This window comes from Canis lupus, chromosome 28 (genome assembly GCF_011100685.1).
Source record: "Canis lupus familiaris isolate Mischka breed German Shepherd chromosome 28, alternate assembly UU_Cfam_GSD_1.0, whole genome shotgun sequence".
Taxonomy (NCBI): Eukaryota; Metazoa; Chordata; class Mammalia; order Carnivora; family Canidae; genus Canis; species Canis lupus.
This window is the reverse complement of record NC_049249.1, coordinates 18,975,655-18,998,206: the sequence shown is the minus strand read 5'-3', so window position 1 is coordinate 18,998,206 and position 22,552 is coordinate 18,975,655. Positions and strand designations below refer to the sequence as shown.

At 41.5% G+C, this 22,552-nt stretch overlaps 1 protein-coding gene across 1 annotated transcript in view; it reads left to right on the top strand.

Moving 5' to 3' along the window:
- The window catches only part of SORCS1 (sortilin related VPS10 domain containing receptor 1), a 499,230-nt gene that overhangs the window by 312,184 nt on the left and 164,494 nt on the right, over window positions 1-22,552 (top strand). Inside the window, 1 exon segment of the mRNA XM_038578743.1 lies at window positions 8,582-8,740. Coding sequence (XP_038434671.1) covers window positions 8,582-8,740 — 159 coding nt within the window.

Here is a 22,552-nt window from a genome sequence, read left to right as displayed (position 1 = left end):
AGATTCGGTGAGCTATGAGCTCTTCAAAGTGGCATAAATGATATATAGCAGAGATGAAACTCATATCCATCTTTGGAGTTAGGCCCCATGTTATTTTCTTTTTTTTTTCCTTTATTTTTTATTTTTTATTTTTTTATTTTTTATTTATTTATTTTAAACATAAAGTTATTTTTTATTGGTGTTCAATTTGCCAACATACAGAATAACACCCAGTGCTCATCCCATCAAGTGCCCCCCTCAATGCCCGTCACCCATTCACCCCACCCCCCGCCCTCCTCCCCTTCCACCACCCCTAGTTCATTTCCCCGAGTTAGGAGTCTTTTTCTTCTCCCTTCCCTTATATTCCCTTTCACTGTTATTTATATTCCCCAAATGAATGAGAACATATACTGTTTGTTCTTCTCCGATTGACTTACTTCACTCAGCATAATACCCTCCAGTTCCATCCTCGTTGAAGCAAATGGTGGGTATTTGTCGTTTCCAATGGCTGAGGAATATTCCATTGTATACATAAACCACATCTTCTTTATCCATTCATCTTTCGTTGGACACCGAGGCTCCTTCCACAGTTTGGCTATCGTGGCCATTGCTGCTAGAAACATCGGGGTGCAGATGTCCCGGCGTTTCACTGCATCTGTATCTTTGGGGTAAATCCCCAACAGTACAATTGCTGGGTCGTAGGGCAGGTCTATTTTTAACTCTTTGAGGAACCTCCACACAGTTTTCCAGAGTGGCTGCCCCAGTTCACATTCCCACCAACAGGGTAAGGGGGTTCCCCTTTCTCCACATCCTCTCCAACATTTGTGGTTTCCTGCCTTGTTAACTTTCCCCATTCTCACTGGTGTGAGGTGGTATCTCATTGTGGTTTTGATTTGTATTTCCCTGATGGCAAGTGATGCAGAGCATTTTCTCATGTGCATGTTGGCCATGTCTATGTCTTCCTCTGTGAGATTTCTCTTCATGTCTTTTGCCCATTTCATGATTGGATTGTTTGTTTCTTTGGTGTTGAATTTAATAAGTTCATTATAGATCTTGGAAACTAGCCCTTTATCTGATATGTCATTTGCAAATATCTTCTCCCATTCTGTAGGTTGTCTTTGAGTTTTGTTGACTGTATCCTTTGCTGTGCAGAAGCTTCTTATCTTTTTTTTTTTTTATTGGTGTTCAATTTACTAACATACAGAATAACCCCCAGTGCCCGTCACCCATTCACTCCCACCCCCCGCCCTCCTCCCCTTCCAACACCCCTAGTTCGTTTCCCAGAGTTAGCAGTCTTTACGTTCTGTCTCCCTTTCTGATATTTCCCACACATTTCTTCCCCCTTCCCTTATACTCCCTTTCAGAAGCTTCTTATCTTGATGAAGTCCCAATAGTTCATTTTTGCTTTTGTTTCTTTTGCCTTCGTGGATGTATCTTGCAAGAAGTTACTGTGGCCGAGTTCAAAAAGGGTGTTGCCTGTGTTCTCCTCTAGGATTTTGATGGAATCTTGTCTCACATTTAGATCTTTCATCTATTTTGAGTTTATCTTTGTGTATGGTGAAAGAGAGTGGTCTAGTTTCATTCTTCTGCATGTGGATGTCCAATTTTCCCAGCACCATTTATTGAAGAGACTGTCTTTCTTCCAATGGATTGTCTTTCCTCCTTTATCGAATATTAGTTGACCATAAAGTTGAGGGTCCACTTCTGGATTCTCTATTCTGTTCCATTGATCTATGTGTCTGTTTTTGTGCCAGTACTACACTGTCTTGATGACCACAGCTTTGTAGTACAACCTGAAATCTGGCATTGTGATGCCCCCAGCTATGGTTTTCTTTTTTAAAATTCCCCTGGCTATTTGGGATCTTTTCTGATTCCACACAAATCTTAAAATAATTTGTTCTAACTCTCAGAAGAAAGTCCATGGTATTTTGATAGGGATTGCATTAAACGTGTAAATTGCCCTGGGTAACATTGACATTTTCACAATATTAATTCTGCCAATCCATGAGCATGGAATATTCCTGTGTTATTTTCTATGATGATAGTACATATTTATGGTGTGTTTTTCCTTCTTCTCATGACAGGAATGACCTTCGCCAAACATACATTCTTTCTTTGTCTTTTCTGAAAACGTACAGACATTCACAGCAATACATACCTGAGCATAGGTTTCCTTTGTGGGAGGGTCAGTTTCATCTATGGTAATGGAAGTAGTTTTACCATGAAATGGTGTTTTTTAGTTTGAGATTCTCGAACTTGAGTCAAAGGAGAGGATTATGTTCATTAGTTCTAAGAGAAATAAGAGGGGCAGCCCAGGTGTCTCAGCGATTTAGCGCCGCCTTCAGCCCAGGGCCTGATCCTGGAGACCCGGAATCAAGTCCCATGTTAAGCTCCCTGCATGGAGCCTGCTTCTCCCTCTGCCTGTGTCTCTGCCTCTCTCTCTCTCTCTCTCTCTTTCTCTCTGTGTCTCTCATGAATAAATAAAATCGTAAAAAAAAAGAAATAAAACTTATTTTTAGGGGAGGGACAGAGGGAGGGAGAAAGAGAACCTTAAGCAGGCTCCTTACTCAGCACTCAGTCCCCAGATCCTGAGATCGTGACCTGAGCCAAAACCAAGAGTTGTATGCTTATCTGACTGAGCCACCCAGGCACCCTAAGAAGAAAGATTTTTAAAGCTTTCTTTCTTGAACTGTTTTCCAAGGAATGTAACCCATACAATGTCATTCCTGGTGAACCTTATTCTTCTTCTGTGTTCTCTATAGGGTTGGGCAAAACGAGTGTAGCTTATTGTTATGTAATAATAAATAGGTAGAGTTTTCTGACAAGGCTTTAGTAAGAGATGTGAAGGACTGAAATTGTATATACTTCTGAAAATTCTTTTTTCCCCCTAAGAAGTCAAAGCCTTTGGGTCTGCATTAAGAAGGGAAGAAAAGTTTAAACTCAGAGAATAAACTCTTTAGAATATGATGCCAAAGTTTCCCAGCAATTTCCTTGACTCAGCTTTCAGGTCATGAGTAGATGGTCTGTTGCCCAAACATTCTCTTGGTCTCTTAGTATTGAATGACCTGATTTTGTGTTAATGAACATGGATTGTGCATTAGATGGGCCTCACTGAGTTTGGGGGGGTGGGTAAGAGTGGGATTTAGGGCAAGTGATTGCACACTAGGTCTACCTTTCCACAGATTCTATCAGTGTTTACTTATTTGAACTTTTTTTGTTCTATTTAATCACTTCCCTGTTCTTTTTTGCTATTGTTTATAGTTCAGTGATTTCCTTTTCATGGGTCATTCTAGGATCCTGTATAACTTTCCCTAATACTGTCCTCCAAATAGTAGTCAATTAATAAGCGCTTATAGCTCTCATCTTCTGCTTGTCTGATAAATACTCAGCTCACATTGGTAATAAGCAGCTTTTGCACCTACATTGATCAGCAAATTATTTGCTTGCTCTGATTCAATTTTACTTAATTTGTTTTTAATATTGAAGCCAGAGGTTTGCAAATAGCCTGATACAATGTTTATAGATAGACTCTTGTTTGAATATAGTGGTGTTAGACAACTGGAGTGCCCAATTGCTGCAATCGCTATTTTTCTCTGTCATTGTAATTATCATTATGGAAGTATTTATTATGTACCTGTGATACAGGCATCTGGATCTGAGTTACACCTTAAGCAAAGCACGAGAGAGATATCCCCCATATATTGCCACTTCGTGATCACAGTCCATGAATGACAAGGGGTAGACAAATGAGCAAACAAGTAATGAGCCACACATAAATAAATACTCTGTGCTTTAGGACCAAAGGAATGGTAGGACAGGTATATTCCTGCAGGTGGTGAAGCCACTCCTGATTATCTCCCACCTCATCCAAAGAGGTTAAGTGACAGAACTCCAAAAACAATACATCTAGGAAAAGAATCTGGAAAGGTAAACCATGGCAGTATTCCTTAGGGAGGAGTGTCCTCAGGAGGCACCCAGAAGGATCAGAAGACTGCCAGGCAGCCTTTTGTAGAATTACGTCATGTAGCCATATGTTGAATCTGGAGCAAGTCAAAGAGAGTAAAGATGCATTTAATTTCTGATGACACTGAGTTGTCAGAAGGACTAATACCAAAAAAAGGGAGAAGTGACATATTTTAAATCCATAAATTGCATTTCGTGTTCATTTGTCACCTCTAGGAAAAGCAAATAAAGTTTCTTTCCTCTCCCAAAGTGGATGATGAATGATTGCTTAGGGTTGGGTGGCGGGAGCCTGTGTCGCCATTATTGACTTTCTATGGAAAACAATTCATCTGCAGATGCAGTCAGGGAAGTGTCTGCACACCCTGCAAGGCATAAGCAAACTGGTTCTAATCACTCATAGGCTGATCTGAACAGAGAATAATTACTTTCCTCTTAAAGACACTCTTCCCCTTGCCTCTCCCTGCACCCCCCTTGCCTCCAAGTATGACAGCAGGGATTTATTCCAGAGAACTTAGACTCTCAGTGTCACAGGGATCCATGGGCTGCTTTCAGCCAAAGTCATGTATGAAGAGGACTTAGTCACTCACTGATTTTTTCATTCATTCATTCATTTATTTACAAAGATGGATGGACCTACTGTGGACCAAGCTTTATGACAGGTAAACAAAGATCCCTCTTAGAGAGTTCACTGGAGGAACTGCACGAAGTTTAGGTTCATGCCTTTTACCTGGTCCTCCTAAAATTCACTTTCTGATCATATTCTAGAATGCAGAGGATTAAACATGAGAAACCAGAAGGGGGCAGAGAGCCAAGGCAAACCAGCGAAACCAGGGATCATTGAACATTTCTGAGAAATGTAATCTGTTATTTTCTTAGGAGTATTCACTAACTTGAAGGTACTATTTTGATAATATTTCCCAAGAGAACACCTACTGCAGAAGATAGGACTTTATTTATAAATACATCATTTATGTCTAAAAATTAGATCACATTTATGTTTACGTTGTTACTTTTTTCTCAAATAGGTTAAACATTTTCTGTTTAGAACTTGCTTAAATTCCTTATTATTAACTTGATTTACTTTTAATAACCTTCAAAAGGACACAACAAACCCAATTTATGTAGGAATAAATTACCGAAGAATTTGAATTTAAAGACTGAAATAATAAAATTTCATTTATTCAGTTAATAACTTAAGTACTCATTGCCATTCAGCCACTGCACTGATTGTAACCTAATTATGTTGAAGGCTGTGATTAAGTAATTGAAATACATTGTACACAGTGGTACATACTCATGTGTGTACAGGCACTTGTGTGTTTATGGTTCAGTTGCAAATGAACGTAGGTCATAACATTAAATGGAAAAAAACCCATTACATCCATAATATTATATAGATGTGAATACAGAAGTAGAGGGAAGCACACATATAGTTTGACTTGTTGAAGGAATAGGGTCATGAACAATTTATTTTTCTTGTATTTTGAATTCTGCTGGCAGTCTTACAAAGTTTGTGCAATAAAAAATGGCTAAATAAAAATGGATCCAGATTGACCTGTTTGTTTTGCGTGGATTTGAGCAGAGATTTGAGAGAGGAACCACTGGAAAGCTTATGTAATACAGACACATCTATAAATTTTACAGGGGGGAATTTCCTGACATCCTCTACAGATTTTCAGAGAGAGGGTTTCAGGTGAGGACGGTAGAGTGAAGGTGACATTTTGGTCTATATATTTTCAGCACTCAGAATAAAAATAAAGGAAGCCATGAGTTTTGTTTATTCAATATTAAGTATCCGTATGTTTAAAAATACTTGTGTTGTTCTATCTTCCCTGATCCAGTATTATCTGGAAGCAGAATATCTCATATAGTCTGATGATTTAGAGCATACATGAGTATCAGAGATATTTTTTTATTATTTTTAAAGATTTTATTTATTTGAGAAAGAGAGCGAGCATATGAGAGAGAGAGAGCATCAGCAGGGAGTAGGGGAGAGGCAGAGAAACAGAGAGGGAGAAGCAGACTCCCCGCTGAGCAGGGAGCCCAATGCAGGGCTCGATCCCAGGACCCTGAGATCATGACTTGAGCCAAAGACAGATGCTAACCAACTGAGCCACCAGGGGCCCCAAAAAGATTTTAGATGACACATGAAAATCAGCTTGATTTGAGGATATTCTGTAGGCCTACTGTTTTTATTTTGATGAAATACTTTGCCAGAAGAAGCAGGTGGTGAAATCTGCACTCATGGGAAGAAAGGAAAACATATTTTGGTTAACAGGGAGCTAGAATATCAGAGGAGGAAAAAAAAATCACCTTGCCTGAGACAATGGGTGCTCTATAAAATTGAACCGCTTCACATTATCATGGAAATTACTTTTGGGCAGTAGTGGCAAAAGGTTGTTATATATTATTGTTAATTGTGGTTGGAGACACAAAGCAATGTGATCATTTGATGGCTTATTTGTTATTTGGAAAATGGCAGCTTTTATGTGCCAATAAATATGAAATCACCTGGAAGTTTTCTTGTAAATTTAGGAGCCATCTGAACATCCTTGCTTAATGCATACACTAGATTTTAAGGAAGGTACGTGACTTTGTACTTAGTAGATTAGCTGGTGGTTCTGTCTCAGCCATCTGATGAGAGAACACTGTCCGCTGGTGAATGTGAGACAGGGAAACCTATATAACTTTGTCAGAATTTCTGGTTGGTAAGGCAGTGGCTTCCCTGGAACACAGAATGAGGCAATTAGACTCCGGTTTCATGTGTGCTTTTCATCTTGTCTGGAGTGTGGCTGACAGCCAGTGTTCCCCTCATTCCAGCACATCCCTTTCCCCTCTTCAAGAAGGGGCAGGTTGAAGGAATGGCAAGGAACCTTGAATTCCTCCTGGGTTACATAAACACAGTTCATTCGGAGAGTGTCTGGTATGCGCTCTTCATGTGCCATTTGCAATGACAGGACACCACTTTCAAAGATGACACTAACTATTCTGAGGTTTTAATCTGATTGCCTCCAAATGCTTGAGAAAGCTCCGTGTGTTTGTCTGGCATGTGGATCTTTTGTGACGTGGCTCTATTTTTTTTTTTTTTTTCCTTTCCTCTCTCTTCTTTTCCTGGAATTATTACATCCTTAGCTGGCAATCTTTAAACCCTGGGCTGCAGTGATTTCTCTTCATATGGACACACATTAAGCACATCTTTCATGCCTCTCTGAACCAAACTCAGAAAGTGCCAATTAATAACTTGATGGGGAAGAAGTCAGTGGGTAGCATTAAGGCCACCTGTCTGGAGGCATTAGGTGTGCACTTTGAGTGAGTGAAAGCAGACCTGCAGAGAGTCGGGAATGAGGTACTTTATCACACGTTCCTAGAGGCATAAAATGAGAGAATAAAAAGCAGTCAGGGCAGCTCCTCCATCTTGTTCCTTTTGTGGATTGTTCACACCACTCTGGCCATGGTTAACTGTCCTAACAAGAAAGTGCAAAGCCTCTGAAGGTGTGAATGTGTACACATGTAAAGCATATTCTTTGGTAAGTAGGCTAACGATTGAGAAGGCCATCCTGCTCCTCTTTCCATGGCGCTCCCATTCGTACCTACTCAGACTGTTCTGGGTGTCTTTCTAGTTCCATGTGACTACTCTGAGAGCTCTTTTTGTTCATTCATTTATTTACTTATTCATTCATTTGGAAAATATTTATTGAGTCTATAAAATATGCTGGACGTTACTCTAGCTGCTGGGAATATACCTGTGGGGGAGAAAAAGAACATAAAGACTCCTAACTGGGAAATGAACTCTAGGGGTGGTGGAAGGGGAGGAGGGCAGGGGGTGGAGGTGAATGGGTGACGGGCACTGAGGGGGGCACTTGACGGGATTAGCACTGAGTGTTATTCTGTATGTTGGCAAATTGAACACCAATAAAAAAATTAATTTATTATTAAAAAAAAGAAAGAAGTGTCCAATCCCGCTATTCTCATGGAATTTTATGTACTACTAGGGAGTATGTAGATGATAAGCAAAATAAATAAGGAAATTATAAAATAGGTTAAAAAGTTTAAAGGGGCCTTTGTACAATTTCCAGAGAAGGCTTTAGGAAGCCCAGCCTTTGAGTCAAGACTCAGAAAATCAGACCAAAGATAGAATGACATGAGAGTATTACTGATCTGAATAAGAGGGCATATAGTAAAAGAGAGAAACTGGTGGACCCCATCCTATTTCTGTTTCTTTCCACCTTAATCACAACAGACTGTGACAAGTCTTGCTCTTTTATTCTCCCAAAATGAAAAGTATACAAGACACAATAAAAAAGAAGACTAAGGTTAGGGGGAAGACTGAGATATATTTTAGATTAAGGAAATGACCTTGGGGAAAAAACAAGGAGCCCCATAGAGGAAAATAAAATGCACTCCTCTATGAATTCTTCCTTCCTTCCACCTGTTTCTGCCTCTTTGAGGTTTTTTTTAGAGAAAGTAGTTTCATGGCATTTGTCCAGGAAAACAAACCGGCAGAGTCAAGGTCCTTGTTTGACTGAACATTCTTTGCTCTTTTTTCCTCTCTTTCCAAAATTTTAGCTTGTTTCTAAGTTTTGTAGAATGTAAACTTAACTTTTTGTTGTTTTCTTTCCCCAACAATTCTTGGCTGCAGATTATGTTACTCACAGACCCGGAGATTGAGAGCAGTTTATTGATCAGCTCAGATGAAGGGGCCACCTATCAAAAGTACCGGCTGAACTTTTATATCCAAAGCTTACTTTTCCACCCCAAGCAAGAGGACTGGATTCTGGCATACAGCCAAGACCAAAAGGTGAGCATGATTACCTTGTTTGAGACAACAGTACACGGCTTTCTGGAGAACAGACCACTAGCTAATGATCTCTACATTTCTTCTCAGTGGTGACTTTTGTTCTGTGTGGTAGCCTGAACTCTGAGCCAAGGGGTCAGGGGCAGTGGGGAGGATCTCAGGGTGCTTGCTGGAGCTGTGTCAACATCTGAAACAGGATATAAGGGAAAAGCCTGACACTAAGGAAGGCATTGTGGAGAAGCAGTTCTCAAGCTAGATGCTGCAGACCATGAGGAGCTCCCAACCCCCCTGGATTTTGAGACTGTTTTGTGCATGTGGAAATGTGATCATCTTTCTGGATAAAGGACCCATTGCTTTTCTCAGAGCCTTCTACGGAAGGACAAGAGAAGGTGAAGAGCACTAACTTAGGGGTTTGCTAAAACAGTGAGAGAAATGGCCAGAGGAGCAGTAATAATGTCCATAGATGATATTATTCAGAATCAAGTAGTTTCAAGATTTGTCTGCTCTTGGTGATTGGATAGAAGGAGAAGTCTACTTTTTAAGAAAGCATTGAATGAAGTCGTGTGTGTGTCTGTGTGATATGTGTATATATTTTATGGGATACGTACTATTAAATATATTATGTACTCTATACTACAGATACACTATAAAATACCTTTCACTCCTGCCTTTAAGAAATGTAAATTTTCAGGTGGAACATAAGACTAGCAACAGCAAATATAATTAAAGACATAAAATATTCACAGGCAAATATCAGACTATAGCTTACCGGAAATAGGTGCAGTGTTTGAATGCTCTTTGTGAAGTGCATGATTCAGTGAAGTTATCCTGCAAATTATTTTTATAGGAATCTTGTGCTAGAAATTATATACATTAAATTCTTTTTTTAAAGGTTTTTTATTTATTTATTAATGAGAGAGAGAGAGACAGGCAGGCAGAGACACAGGCAGAAGGAGAAGCAGGCTCCATGCAGGGAGCCCAATGCAGGACTCGATCCCGGGTCCCCAGGATCACACCCTGGCCTGAAGGTGGTGCTAAACCGCTAAGCCACCGGGGCTGCTTGAAATTACATACATTAAAAGAAATACTAGATTTCTGTGAGTGAGGAGGGTATTAAAGGTTTTTTTGTTTGTTTGTTTGTTTCTGTTGGGAAGATGTTAGATGTGCAGGGTTCTTCCTGAAAGGAGGGGAATGGTGGAAGCAACCTTTCAAGGTCTCTACAGTGATATGAACGTTTTGGAGGGACCAAATTCAAATACTTAGGATTGGAATTTTATTCATGCTGTCCTTACTGCCAAGTAAAATGCACATTGGGCCTAAAAATAGAAAAGATTTACAATTAGTATTTTTTTCCTCTTAAGCAGCCTGCCTCCCCTTTCAGCAGAATGTACAATTCCATTTCTGGAGTCAAGCCACAGTGCATCTGTCCAGGATGGTGCAGTTACCAGAGGCAAGGCTGAGCAGCTCAGGACACAGCGTATTAGTCATTTAATCCACTGGGTTATTATATTTTATTTGACAGTTGGTTAATTTTCCCCAGAGGCATGATGAGGGCCAGATTTACCTGCCTAAGTGAAAACTCTGCACCTCTGCAGTTGTGCTAGAGGAGATGCCCAGAAGTGTAACCCTTCATGTCCCAGCACTTCAAACAGTGCCCCCCACAATCACTGTGGCAGAGTGGATAACCTTGGAGGAGTGAAGACATCCGAGTTGTGGCCCCAACTCAGCCACAGTACTTGGTGAACAGTACTTGGGATTGGCTCTCTTTGCTTTGTAATGGATGTGTACAGTTAAGCATACTTGAGGGTGTACACCCAATGAGATTGTTTTAGGTGCTCATCTGTTTTAGGTGCTCATCTGTTTTAGGTGCTCATCGTGGTGAACTGTTGGTCTGAAATAACTTTATCAAGGAGCATTCTATCCACGTGGGAAGAGAAGATATATGTACATGCGTTCACCAGTAGTCTAAGAGAGGCCAAAAAGGCAGTGCCCTCATTCACACATAATAGATACCCAGTTGAAGTAGCTGGATGGATTATATGAAATTGGCAGCCCAAAGTTCAGGAGATGGAGATCTTATGAAATGATTTCACTTTGATCTTAAAGAATATATGTCATAATTCTGTTTGGAGGGTCATACTTTACACAAGAAGAATGCCATGAACCATAATAAAAGAAGAACCATGCTTACATGGTTGGGAATATGTCCTTTTGGCCGAAACTGAACTCTAGTAATATTAATTCCGTGTATATATTCGGAATCTGATCTTGATTGTTTTTTATTGGTTTGACTGTTTGACTACAAGACAGAATAAGTTTGGGGTTTTTGTTTTGTTTTGTTTTGTTTGTTTTTGTATTTAGGAGACTTGTGAAAATTTTGGTCAGTGGAAAGGTGTGTTCAGAGGTATAGATTACAAAGGTTAATCTGGTAGCGATTTTAGGATGAACTGTGGTAATATGAGGTCAAAAGCAAGAAGACAGGCAGCCCCGGTGGCTCAGCGGTTTAGCGCCGCCTGCAGCCCGGGGTGTGATCCTGCAGACCCAGGATCGAGTCCCACATTGGGCTCCCTGCGTGGAGCCTGCTTCTCCCTCTGCCTGGGTCTCTGCCTCTCTCTTTGCTCTCTCTGAAGGAATAAATAAATAAATCTTAAAAAAAAAAAAAAGGCAAGAAGACCAGTTAGGATGGTATCATTGTAGTCCTGGTGTGGACCAAAAAGTATCCTCTGTGACCACAGAGCCAATGAATTCTGTCATCATAGAGCTAGAAGAAGCCTTAACAGTCCTTGTAGGTATGTAGCTAGCACACACCTTAGAAGTTAATGAGTTTCCCCAAAGGGAAATACCACTCATTGGTATTGAGTAGTCATGTCAAAGTTCAGTGAATAGAATGAAGGCTTACATGAAATTTGACGTGTGACAATTTGAGATTAGCAGATAGGCAGAAACCAGCCTTTCTGCTGAGCTTTCTTTTTCCAGGAAAGAATGAAGGTGAAATCACCCTGGGAAAAAAAAAAAAAAAATTGTGAATAACCTTCTAATATAAATCGGGGTTAAAGTACTCCCTGGTTCAGGGCTTGAATCACAGAATGAAGGAGAGGGGCATTTGCTGGGAGGGGAATGGGCTGCAGCCATCAGATAAGCCATTGGCTGGTGCTTTTGGCCGGAAGTCAAGTTGAGAGGGTCTGTGACCACTCAGGTGGGTCAGTGATCTGGAAATAATAGGTGGCAATCACCCATGAATCATGGCGTGTTTACCACTGACGAGATGCAGCAGTGAGCACTGAGGAAGGTCGGCAGGCCAGCAACTGTATTTGCCCGGGAAAAATGAACTTTTATTCTTTCATGTAAGGATTGCTCATCAGTTTTTCTGTGACACAGCAATTGCTACTGCGGCAGAACTCCTAGCTAAGGCCCTTGCCTCAGCGCTTGTACTTGCTCACTAGATGCTTTTCTGTACAAACCTATGGCAAACAGAATCCTCAAGCGAAAGGTTTTGTCTCTTAGAATCTTCTTCAGGTGGCAACTTGTTCAGATTCGCCTGTGAACAGAGGGGTCTTCCTCTCTTCCCTGTTTCCTTGTGTCCCATCCACATTGTCTTCTGAGGCATACATTCCCTCTTTTGCATCCATATTACCCGCTTTTGCATACATACTCTCCCTCTTTTGCATAATACTCTTCCTCATTTGCATACTCTCCCTCTTTTGCATACACACTCTCCTTCTATTGCATACACACTCTCCTTTTATTGCATATACACTCCTTCTGTTGCATACACACCCTCCTTCTTTTGCATACACACTCTCCTTCTATTGCATACACACTCCTTCTTTTGCATACACACTCTCCTTCTGTTGCATACACACTCTCCTTCTGTTGCATACACACTCCTTCTTTTGCATACACACTCTCCTTCTGTTGCATACACACTCTCCTTCTGTTGCATACACACTCCTTCTTTTGCATACACACTCTCCTATTGCATACACACTCCTTCTGTTGCATACACACTCTCCTTCTTTTGTGTATACACTCTCCCTCTTTTGCCAACTGTGTTTTCCCCTTATTTCCCTGCCATGGCTTTTTCTCTCCTTCAATGCAGGAGACTTTTAAGGCCCTGAGGACAGAGTCTGGATCTCTGGCTTGCGGGATGGAGCCCATATGGGCTGTGGTGTTCTGCTCTGCCTGCATTTCATCTTGAATGCCTCGATACCCAGTGGAGGCTTTTTGATGTAAGCATTCTAAAGGACTCAAAGAGTTTTGTTGAGCAGATTGTCCTTTCTGGCCCAAGATAGAGTTTTACTGGCCATCAATTCCATAGGAAATCAGACTTTTTTAGAAAAATAACTTTTAATCAGCAAGAAATGCATATGGATGAATGCCATCAGAATTCAAAAAAATCAGGATTTTTTTTTTTTGATGTTTTAGTCTTTTTTTTTTTTTCCTGAGAGAAATCTGTCTGTGATATGCAATGCCGAGGTGGTTGCCAAGAGGTAAAAGCTTTCTTGAATGGGCATGGAGATTAGGAGCCCTCATTCCTCTGAAGTCAGAAAGAAGTACTCTGGCTACGTAGGAAGCTCCTGTCTGGAGCCTTATACAGTATAGACATAGGAGGTAGCCTCCTTGGCTTCTAAAGAGTCCATGTGAGGCTGTGCCTTTGGAAAGCTTCGGAATTTCCAAAAAAATAAATAAATAAACATTATAGACATTATGGAAATTGTGTGTCAGATGGACCAAGTGATACTGGTCCCATAAAGTCCCACTGCTTAGAATTCTTACAGAACAGCAGTCAGTCACTGTGGGCACTATGAAGGACTCACGGCATTTAGCATAGGAGCACCAAAATCTCTCTTTCCTTTATTTATTTTTTATTTCTGTAATTAAGCAGTAGGCGAAGCAAGCATTCTGTGCCTCCTTTTTGTTTCTTTGCCGGTGGATATCGAGCAGGTATGGAAACCAGAGAGAGTTCCTCTCACTTTCTTGCCTCCGTGTAGGAAACCACCCAAGGAAAGCTTAGCAGCAGGCTGAGCCTGCCAGATTACATCTTTATTTTAATTTGGCAATAAACTAGTGTACAAACTGTGCTATAAAACATTGCCTCCAACGGCATCTCTCATTCTGCCTTAAACACCTCACTAAACATGATGTGTTGGGAAACATTGGAAATGAGAGAAAACAAAACGCAGATGTGACTGAAAGGGAAAAAGAGGAGAAAAGTATAAGGATATGCACACACCTCCGCTTTGCAGGCCACCATGGCCTGGCACTGGGCTCAGGCCTCTCCATTGGGGGCATGCCTGGGGAACAATTGATGAAGGGGAGGGTCTGCAATGTCATGAAAGGGACAGGAAGTTTCCTGAGCATCTGGGGAGGAGATGCCCCCTCGCTCTGCTTATCCAGGTTGGCCAAGCTCTGCCAGGGAGCCTGCCACCCTTGACCCCTTTTTCCTGGTCCTGTGCAATATACTTCCTGTCGTCAGGCTTGTGGATGTCCAGGTCCTGCGAGGCCATGAATGTTAATTCCCCCTCCCACAAGCAAGAAATCAGACTGAACAAAGTGGTGGGGTCTGAGCTGTGGGGAAGTGGAGAGCAGGTGTTTGTGTAGACATTCAGAAGGGCGGGGGTGGAGAGGTGTTGGGAAGCTCCAGCCTGCCGTTCAACAGAGGATGGCTCGCCCAGTGTCACCAGACTTTTGTATTTTTTCAAGAGAAGGAATCCTGCTTCATGTGAAATGTGATATTTTCTTTTTTTCAAGTATTTATAACTCACTCAAAAATGTAAAACAGCAAACTGTGCAGGGCAGATAAACCTCACCTGCTGCCTTGCATGGGTCCCCAGTCACTTTTGTATCCCTTCTGCCTTTCCCATCGTCTTTGTTTTTCTCCTGTTCATGGATCTCCCTGTCTGCTTTATTTTAAGAGATGCTAAATTATTTTGTGAATTAAAAAAAAATGCATCCAAATTGGGTGGTCAGTTCTGTGGAGAGAAGAAAAAACCTTTGAGATAGTTTGGTGGGCCCCCCTTACTTTGTGGCAGTTCTGAGATATTCACCAGTGTGTGTTGTTTCATTTATTTTGGAGCTCTGTGATTTGGCAGTACAAGTGGTATCACCTGAGGACCTGCGTGATTCCTCTGCATTCCAAATCACGGTTTACAAAAGAAATAAGAGATCCTAAGGCTTGCATGTTAGCCTCACCTTCAATATTTTGGCACTTATGTGTATGTGTAAGATACACACAAAACCAAAACGTGACTTTAAAGGGGGAGCACACATTTTGATAAGGGGTCTCTTTTTCAGATTCTTGAAACTCTAAATACTAACAGTTGGCATTCTCTGTGTGACTGAAGACCGACTTTGAGTTAAAATGATATATTGATAGAAAAGGAAAATTATACTGCCAGTGTGTTTGATAGCATACCATAGAATTTTAGTAACTTGCATGAAAGTAAATTAAAAAAATACTTTTAGTTTCATGTCCATTCTTAGGAGGGGAAAAAAAAACAACTTCCCTTCGTTCCTTTTTCATCTTTTGCACTTCTCCTGACTGGGTCCTAACAGAAGGCTATTACTGATCATGGCACCTTTGGATGCTGGGAATTCCCTGGGAGATTTTGACTGCTTGAGAAAAGGAATGTCAGCATTTTCCAAAACTCAGTCATATTGGTTTCTCACCGGTGGTAGATGATACAGCAAGGCAGGTAAGAGCATGAGCTCTCTCCTCTGTCAGGCCCTGTCAGTGGCTAGGGGGACCTCCAGGAGGCCACTGACATTTTGTTGGTTCTCCAACGATGAAGTGTACAATACCTGCATTACAAGATGGTGTGAGGATGCGGACATGGCATACATGAAACACTTAACTCAGAGCCTGGTACAGAGCAAGCATCGTGGAGATGCCAGCTAATGCATTATTTCAAAGGCCTGAGAGATAGCTGACCTGGTGTGGCATAGCTGAATTTAGGCACAATGCTGCCTTAGTGGTAGTGTCTTCCCACCTGAAGTCCTAGACATTTTAGTCAATGTCAAATCCCCTCTTAGCGTTCAATTACTAAAAGGTACCATGGAACCAAAACGAATGAAGCAAAGGAAAAACCAATACACAGTACTCAGAAAATATTGATTATAATAACAGTAAACTATTAAATATTAAAGCATTTGTCTTCACAGTAACTCTGTTTGTTTCTGAATAGACCTAGCAGCCCCTTAATGTCAAAAGGGCAAGATTTACATAAAAAATAAATAGATCCTTGAAATTCAGCCCCCTGGAGATACTCAAATAATTTCTGCACAAGCACACACACTTAGGAAACTGATATCTACCTAATGCCATCCTGTTTCCCCAAGGCACTACATTAGGTAAAAAAGCCCTCAGTTATTTATAAGAAATATGTTGAGCATTATATTACATGCTGATTTGGTAGGATTTCCATGTGCTTGAAATTTTCCAAAGTCAGAACTGATTTCTAATCTCATGAATATGTAAATAATTTAAGTATCCAAGTACAAAACTGGCAATTAGAGTGGAAACCAGGGAGCTTGCTAAATGTCATCCCCAACGCTTGTTTATAAAACATTCTCAAGCTGAAATGCCATCATATGTAAACAAGAGAAGCCTCTGTTCACCTTAGATACTTTGTTTCATCAGGTTGTATCATTATTTTTCACTTGCAACCTGGGACACTTTGATCTATCTGTTCCTAACAGTTTGAATGGAATGGGCTACAAGAATAAGGAAAAATGGACATTTTATAAAGAAGTCAATGGGATTAAGGCTTGAACAGGCACAATTATGTTATTTGGTAGCTATTTAAGCTTTGAAAGAGAGTTATATTTTCGCTTACAACTCTTTAGTCAGCTCTTTTGATCTGTTCTACTAGCACTTGTCTGAATGGATTATGAAACCTTTTTAATCCAGGCACTAATCTGGGAGAGTTTGAAGGACATTTGATCTCATAAGAGAACATGAATCTCTTTCTTAAAAAGCTCATGGGATACCTGGAAAGACCTGTCTCTAAGGGGGGTAGGGGGCTTTTAGAAATCGAATAATGCTAGGATTTTCTGAGTTCCTCCATGACAAGAGTGGTAGCAAGCAATGGTGTTGCCAAAAATGGAGAGTGATTTTGGGAGGAAGAAGGCTTGGCCTTGTGAGTAAATACGTTTTGTGAAATTTATGACTTGATGGTTTTCATGTTTTAAAAAATAAAACTAAAAATGTTTTCTTGTCCAGTCTCCTACCAGGATATTGTAAATACAAATTGCAAATGGCACAGCCATTGCCCCAAGGGACCCAGAGGCCAAGATCACATAGCTGGCGAGCAGAAAAACCAGAAGTCACATATCCTCCTAAAATTTCCAGGTTCCTTTACTGAATTATATTCTTAATATAAAATATTACCAAATGAAAAGGCACCAATACAGACCTTCGAGGCTCTCACTCTCCTGACGTGCTTAACCCCAACACCTCCCTGGCTGATCCAACCAGGTATGATGAGAAAATAACCCAGGACTAGAAGACTTGAGATTCAAAGCCAAACAGCTTCAGTTGCTCTAGGAAAGACCATGATAAAAAATATTTAGCCTTAGAGGTTGGGAAATTGAAAGCTCTGTCTAGGACCCTCCCTTGCTTCCAGGAAGTCTGGAAGAAGAGGGCAGTGTCGGTTACTTCTCCCTGTCATTCCTTCCTTCCTCCCTCAAGGTCTGAGGTCAGTGAATGCCAAAGGCAATAATCCATAGCAGAAATGAGTGAGAGAGTACTAGAATTGACCACTGTAGCAAGCATTCTGCAAGGCATTTCACATCGATTGCTCAACTTTATTTTTTTTAAGATTTTATTTATTTATTTATTTGAGAGAGAGAGGGAGTACAAGCAAGGGGAGCGACAGAGAAAGAGGGAGAAGCAGACTCCTCACAGAGCAGGGAGCCTGACTTGGGGCTCAATCCCAGGAACTTGAGGTCATGATGTGAGCCAAAGGCAGATGCTTTACTGACTGAGCCACCCAGGTGCCCCTCAACTTCATTCTTAGAGCACACATTAGAGATAGTATTATGCCCATTTAGCATTTGGGGTTGAGGCTTCAAGGAATTAAGACAATTTTCTCAGATGGCCTGTACAGAGATTGCTAGAGCCATATTATAGCCTATATCTGAATGTCTTCACAGTCCATCCTCATTGTACCATAAATCCAAAAACCAAAAAGCAAAAAAGCCATTTGCCTCTCTAGGAAAATCAGTGTGATTTTTAAATTTTCTGTAATTGTCTTTTTTTTTTTTTTTTTTTTTTTTCATTTTTCTTTAACAATCTCTTCCCTGTCCCACCTACCACTCTTCCCTCTGACAGATGCTGCAGTACCCATTTCAGGAGCTGATTTCACAGCAGAGGGAGGACTGTTGTTTGAAGATCACAAGAGAGAGGAAGCAAGGGGTGGGGGATCTGTGAGCCAGAGGAAAAGCACCCCTGTCTGGCTCCTAGGCACCCCCGCACCCCAGGTGATAGAGTGGAGTCTGCATGTAAAATTTCACCCTGCCTAGGAGAAGGGACCCACTTCTGGTCAGATGTCTTTTTTATTTTTATAAAGATTTATTTGTTTGTTTATTTATTTATGATAGACATAGAGAGAGAGAGAGAGAGTCAGAGACACAGGCAGAGGGAGAAGCAGGCTCCATGCCGGGAGCTGATGTGGGATCCGATCCCGGGACTCCAGGATCGCACCCTGGGCCAAAGGCAGGCGCCAAACCGCTGAGCCACCCAGGGATCCCCTCTTTTTTATTTTTAAATATAAAATTTATATATATATACATATATATATATATATATTCATATTCATGAGAGACACAGAGAGAGAAGCAGAGACTTAGGCAGAGGGAGAAGCAGGTTCCCAGTAGGGAGCCTGATGTGGGACTTAGTCCCCAGACCCTGGGATCATGACCTGAGCCAAAGGCAGATGCTCAAACACTGACCCACCCAGGCATCCCTGTTTGTATATATTTTTTAATGATGTCCCCTTCCCTCCTCCTCATACGCATCAGCTCTAGCTAATTCAGGCACTCGCCTCTCCTCCACACTGTTGTGGCACCTTCCCACCAGTCTGTCTCTCCTCCCTCCCATCTTCACAGTCCTGATGCGTCCATCTTACAGAGGCATGGTTCCAGTTATCTTCCAGTTCTGTTTCAGAACTGCTGAGCTTTATCATCTGTGCATTTACATAATGGTATGATCATATGGCTATTGAGAGCTACTCATTGATATTGAGGGATTGGTAACATACATCCGATTTCAGCTTCCAATTATTTTATTTATCTTGTATTTATTTCTCCATCTATATTAGATAATCATTAAGACCAGGATCCATCTGATAATTTTTTATACGTACCTCCAGATCTGAGTGCATGGGAAGTATCCACAGATGAAAGTGGCTCTTGGTCACATGTGGACGGACCCTTCTTCCCAGATAGCCCTAGTTCCATATGTCTAATCCCCCAAGCCTGCCTCAAAGTGCCAGACCCAACTGTGGGGCATGCGACAGACTTCAGTGACAGCTGGGGAATGGCCAGTGACAGATTTGACAAATCCAGCCACAGGAGAAATTGATGAAGCCAGCGATGTGTCATCATTCCTGCTTACTGTCTATCAGCAAAGGCTGAATACGCAGCCTTGATGCTCTTGTCTTTGGACCTTGGTGACATTTGGATCCAATCTCTATTAGCTCCCCGTAAGTTCTGGTAGGATTGCATCTGTCCTGCCTGGATGCAGGCTCTGTTTATAGCCTCTGCTCCCACTTCACTTTTCTGCATGCAGACCAGTTAAGCTGGGTCTCTTGCCATTCACAAAAGAAGAAAAACATTACCCTAAGCTTTGTTGCTCTGTTTATTTGCTCAGACCGACCCATTCATTCTGGAACACAATTTTTTCCACATAGTTATCTTAAGGAATTTTAAGTATACTCCTAGGTCTACCTTGAACGCTCTGTCGGATACCCACCTTTTCCTCTCCTACATAGGCCACCATAGGACTCTGAACAAAATGTGACACATTATTATTATATATTGTCTGTGATGTTCCCTGATAAGCTAGCCTTTTCTTTGAGGAATTTTCTTTCTTTTTTTCTTGTTTTTGGGTTTGTTGTTGTTGTTGTTGTTCTTTCTTTGAGGAATTTTCATCTGTTTGGGATGGGAGAGCTGGTCTGTGATGGCCATCATGGTTCTCTCACCTTCTATCCCTGTACCTACCAGCCAAGGAAAAGAAAACTGCTCAGGCCAGCACTTAATGAAGTTTTATTAAATTGTTTTAGGTACAACAGGATGTGTTTTTCCCTTAGAGTGAGTTCAGGCCTTCTCCTGTACTATAGAACCAGAGCATCAGAGCATACTTCTGAAGACTGGGGATTTCTGTGGATGGATTCTCTTTCTTCTTGTTGAAGCTGGTGGAAGAAAGAGCTTGATATTTGCAGTGCCTCCAGCCTGGTGTTAGGGATTCATTTGAAGTCCTCAAGGTACCATCTCTTTCTTCCTAAAAAGAATTCAGTAACAGCAGTGAGAACTAGAGAATCAGGAGGTAGATGAGTGCTTTGTACCCAGGCCATCCTCCAGGGCAGTATTAGGATGAGCAAGTAAAATAAAACTGGCAAGGTTTTCTGTCAGCCTTCTCAAGAAGTGCAATTTGCAGGCCTCCTGCCTCTAAAATGTTAAGGGCAGAGAAGCAAAGAGGAGAGAGCAGGCAATCCTGAGAAGTGCCCACAGCAGGACGTGTTGTCAATATGGCAGCCTCTAAGGAGTCAGTGTGGCAGAAACCCAGGGACCTGCCTCCTGACTGAGAAAGTCTCCATGAGAAGCTTTATGGGGAGAGCATTCAGTCCCATCAAACAAAGGTTTAAAAGATGTTATCACTCTTCCTTTTTACCAAATTGTGTCCTTGTACCAACTTCCTAGCCAAGAACAAAATCCCTAATGTGTACCTGTCTCTGATGTTAAAAGAGGGGCTACATTGATCTGATTTAGAAACATTAAGATGACTTTGCAGGGACAGTGATGAGTATGAGCTCTTGCCATCAGCACAAGGAAGTTGAATTTCTCTTCAAAGAAAGTTGCTACTCTGCTAGGGTTTCAACCACCGTTTGAATGAGAAGAAGGTGGAAAATGGGCATTAGCAACAGCTGCTCTCGTGCCTCCCTTCTCCCACCCAGTCCTAATTGGCTGTCGATCAGGAATGCTGAGAAAGGCTGATGAATCTCAGTCTTTCCCACCCCCAAGCTCTTTGTCTCCTAGTGGCATCCCAATTTCCCCTCCCTCGGAGCCAGTGCTCCTGATCCAGCTTGCAGCTCTGCAGCCTCCTGAGGATGGTACCAGGGATGGCTGAACAACTGGTTAAAAGCTCATAACAAAACTAACCCTTGCCATTGCATCCTTTGCAATTAACTGTATTTTTATCTGTAGTCTTCTTAGAGCAGACAAAGGCAGATGGCAAGAACACAAGCCAATGTGAGAGATGTCTAAAGGAGGAAAAAAATATAAGTAATGAAAGAAAGAGGGAGGGAGGGAGGGAGGGAGGAGGAGGAGAAGGAGGAAACAGAGAGACCATTCAGGAGAAGAGCCTGGCAGGAGGGAGAAGTATTGACAGTCGGGGACTAGCATAATGACAGAGTGGAGGGTCAGGCCCTGAGGCTGACAGTAGATCTTGAGCATAGATGAGCATTGGGTTTGTGCTCATTATGTTCTATTTACTGAGGCAGGGAAGTGGTCTCCGATAGTTTAGGATGATTTGAGACAAGAAGGACTTTCTGCCTTGCATTCTTAGGCAACGAGTCCTTTCCCTGTTCCCTTTCTGAAATTTCTACTTCGAAAATGTTCCCCAATATTTTGTACCACAGTCCAATAAAAACAATACCAAAATCCCTTCAAGAATGGCATTTTGGGGTTTATGGCAGAGGTTAGTAGATGAATGCTGCCCTCCTAAAACTAATTCATATATTCTATCTTCCTCTCCCTGATATCTCTCTCTCTCTCTCTCTCTCTCTCTCTCTCTCTCTCTCTCTCTCTCTCCTCCTCCTCCTCCTCCTCCTCCTCCTCCTCCTCCTCCCCTCCCCCTTTAGCATTGCTGGAGAAAGCTGCTCTGCTTTCTCTGATGTGACATACAGTAATGATAGTTCTCAGGTCTGTGTTCTGACAGTCAAAAGAAACCTTAGAGCCAGAGACAGAGAGGGAAATAAATCTTATTTAGGTGCTGCTAACTCTGTGATTTTTATTAAAGGACATTGACTCATTTTGCAAGAAAAGCCTTCTACTGGCGGCTGAGACAGTGTCATTGGGTAAAAGGCTTTGATCCTTTTCTCTTCTTTGTGGAGAACTTTGCTGTCAGACTCTGAAGGTTTAATTAACACATTAGCTTGAGTGACTGTGAGTTCCTGTTTTCTCCTTTAGGTATGACCCTAGGCTGGACAATAAGGGGAAAATATTTGAAATAGTAGGTGGTGTAAATAGAGCAACTTTGGCCAAGGGTAGATATGGGGGACCCTGCTTCCAAATGTTTGGAAGTTTCAAATGTACTGATATTTATAGCTCTGGTTTGTTCATTTGTTTGTTTCTTAGGAATAGGCTTCTACTATGGACCCATGGAAATAAAACATAATCCTCTGATAAGTTGCCGTTGTCCACCCATTGGGAGACCTGGATACTTTACTAGATAGAATCATCACTAGGGAATTTGTATGTCACAAAATTGATATGTCTTCCCCCTTGCCCATCTATTATGTTCTAGCTGCTTTCTAGAAGGAAATAATTCGCCATCCCTGTAAGCTTTATAGTCTTATAAAAGGGGCAGGGAGTAGT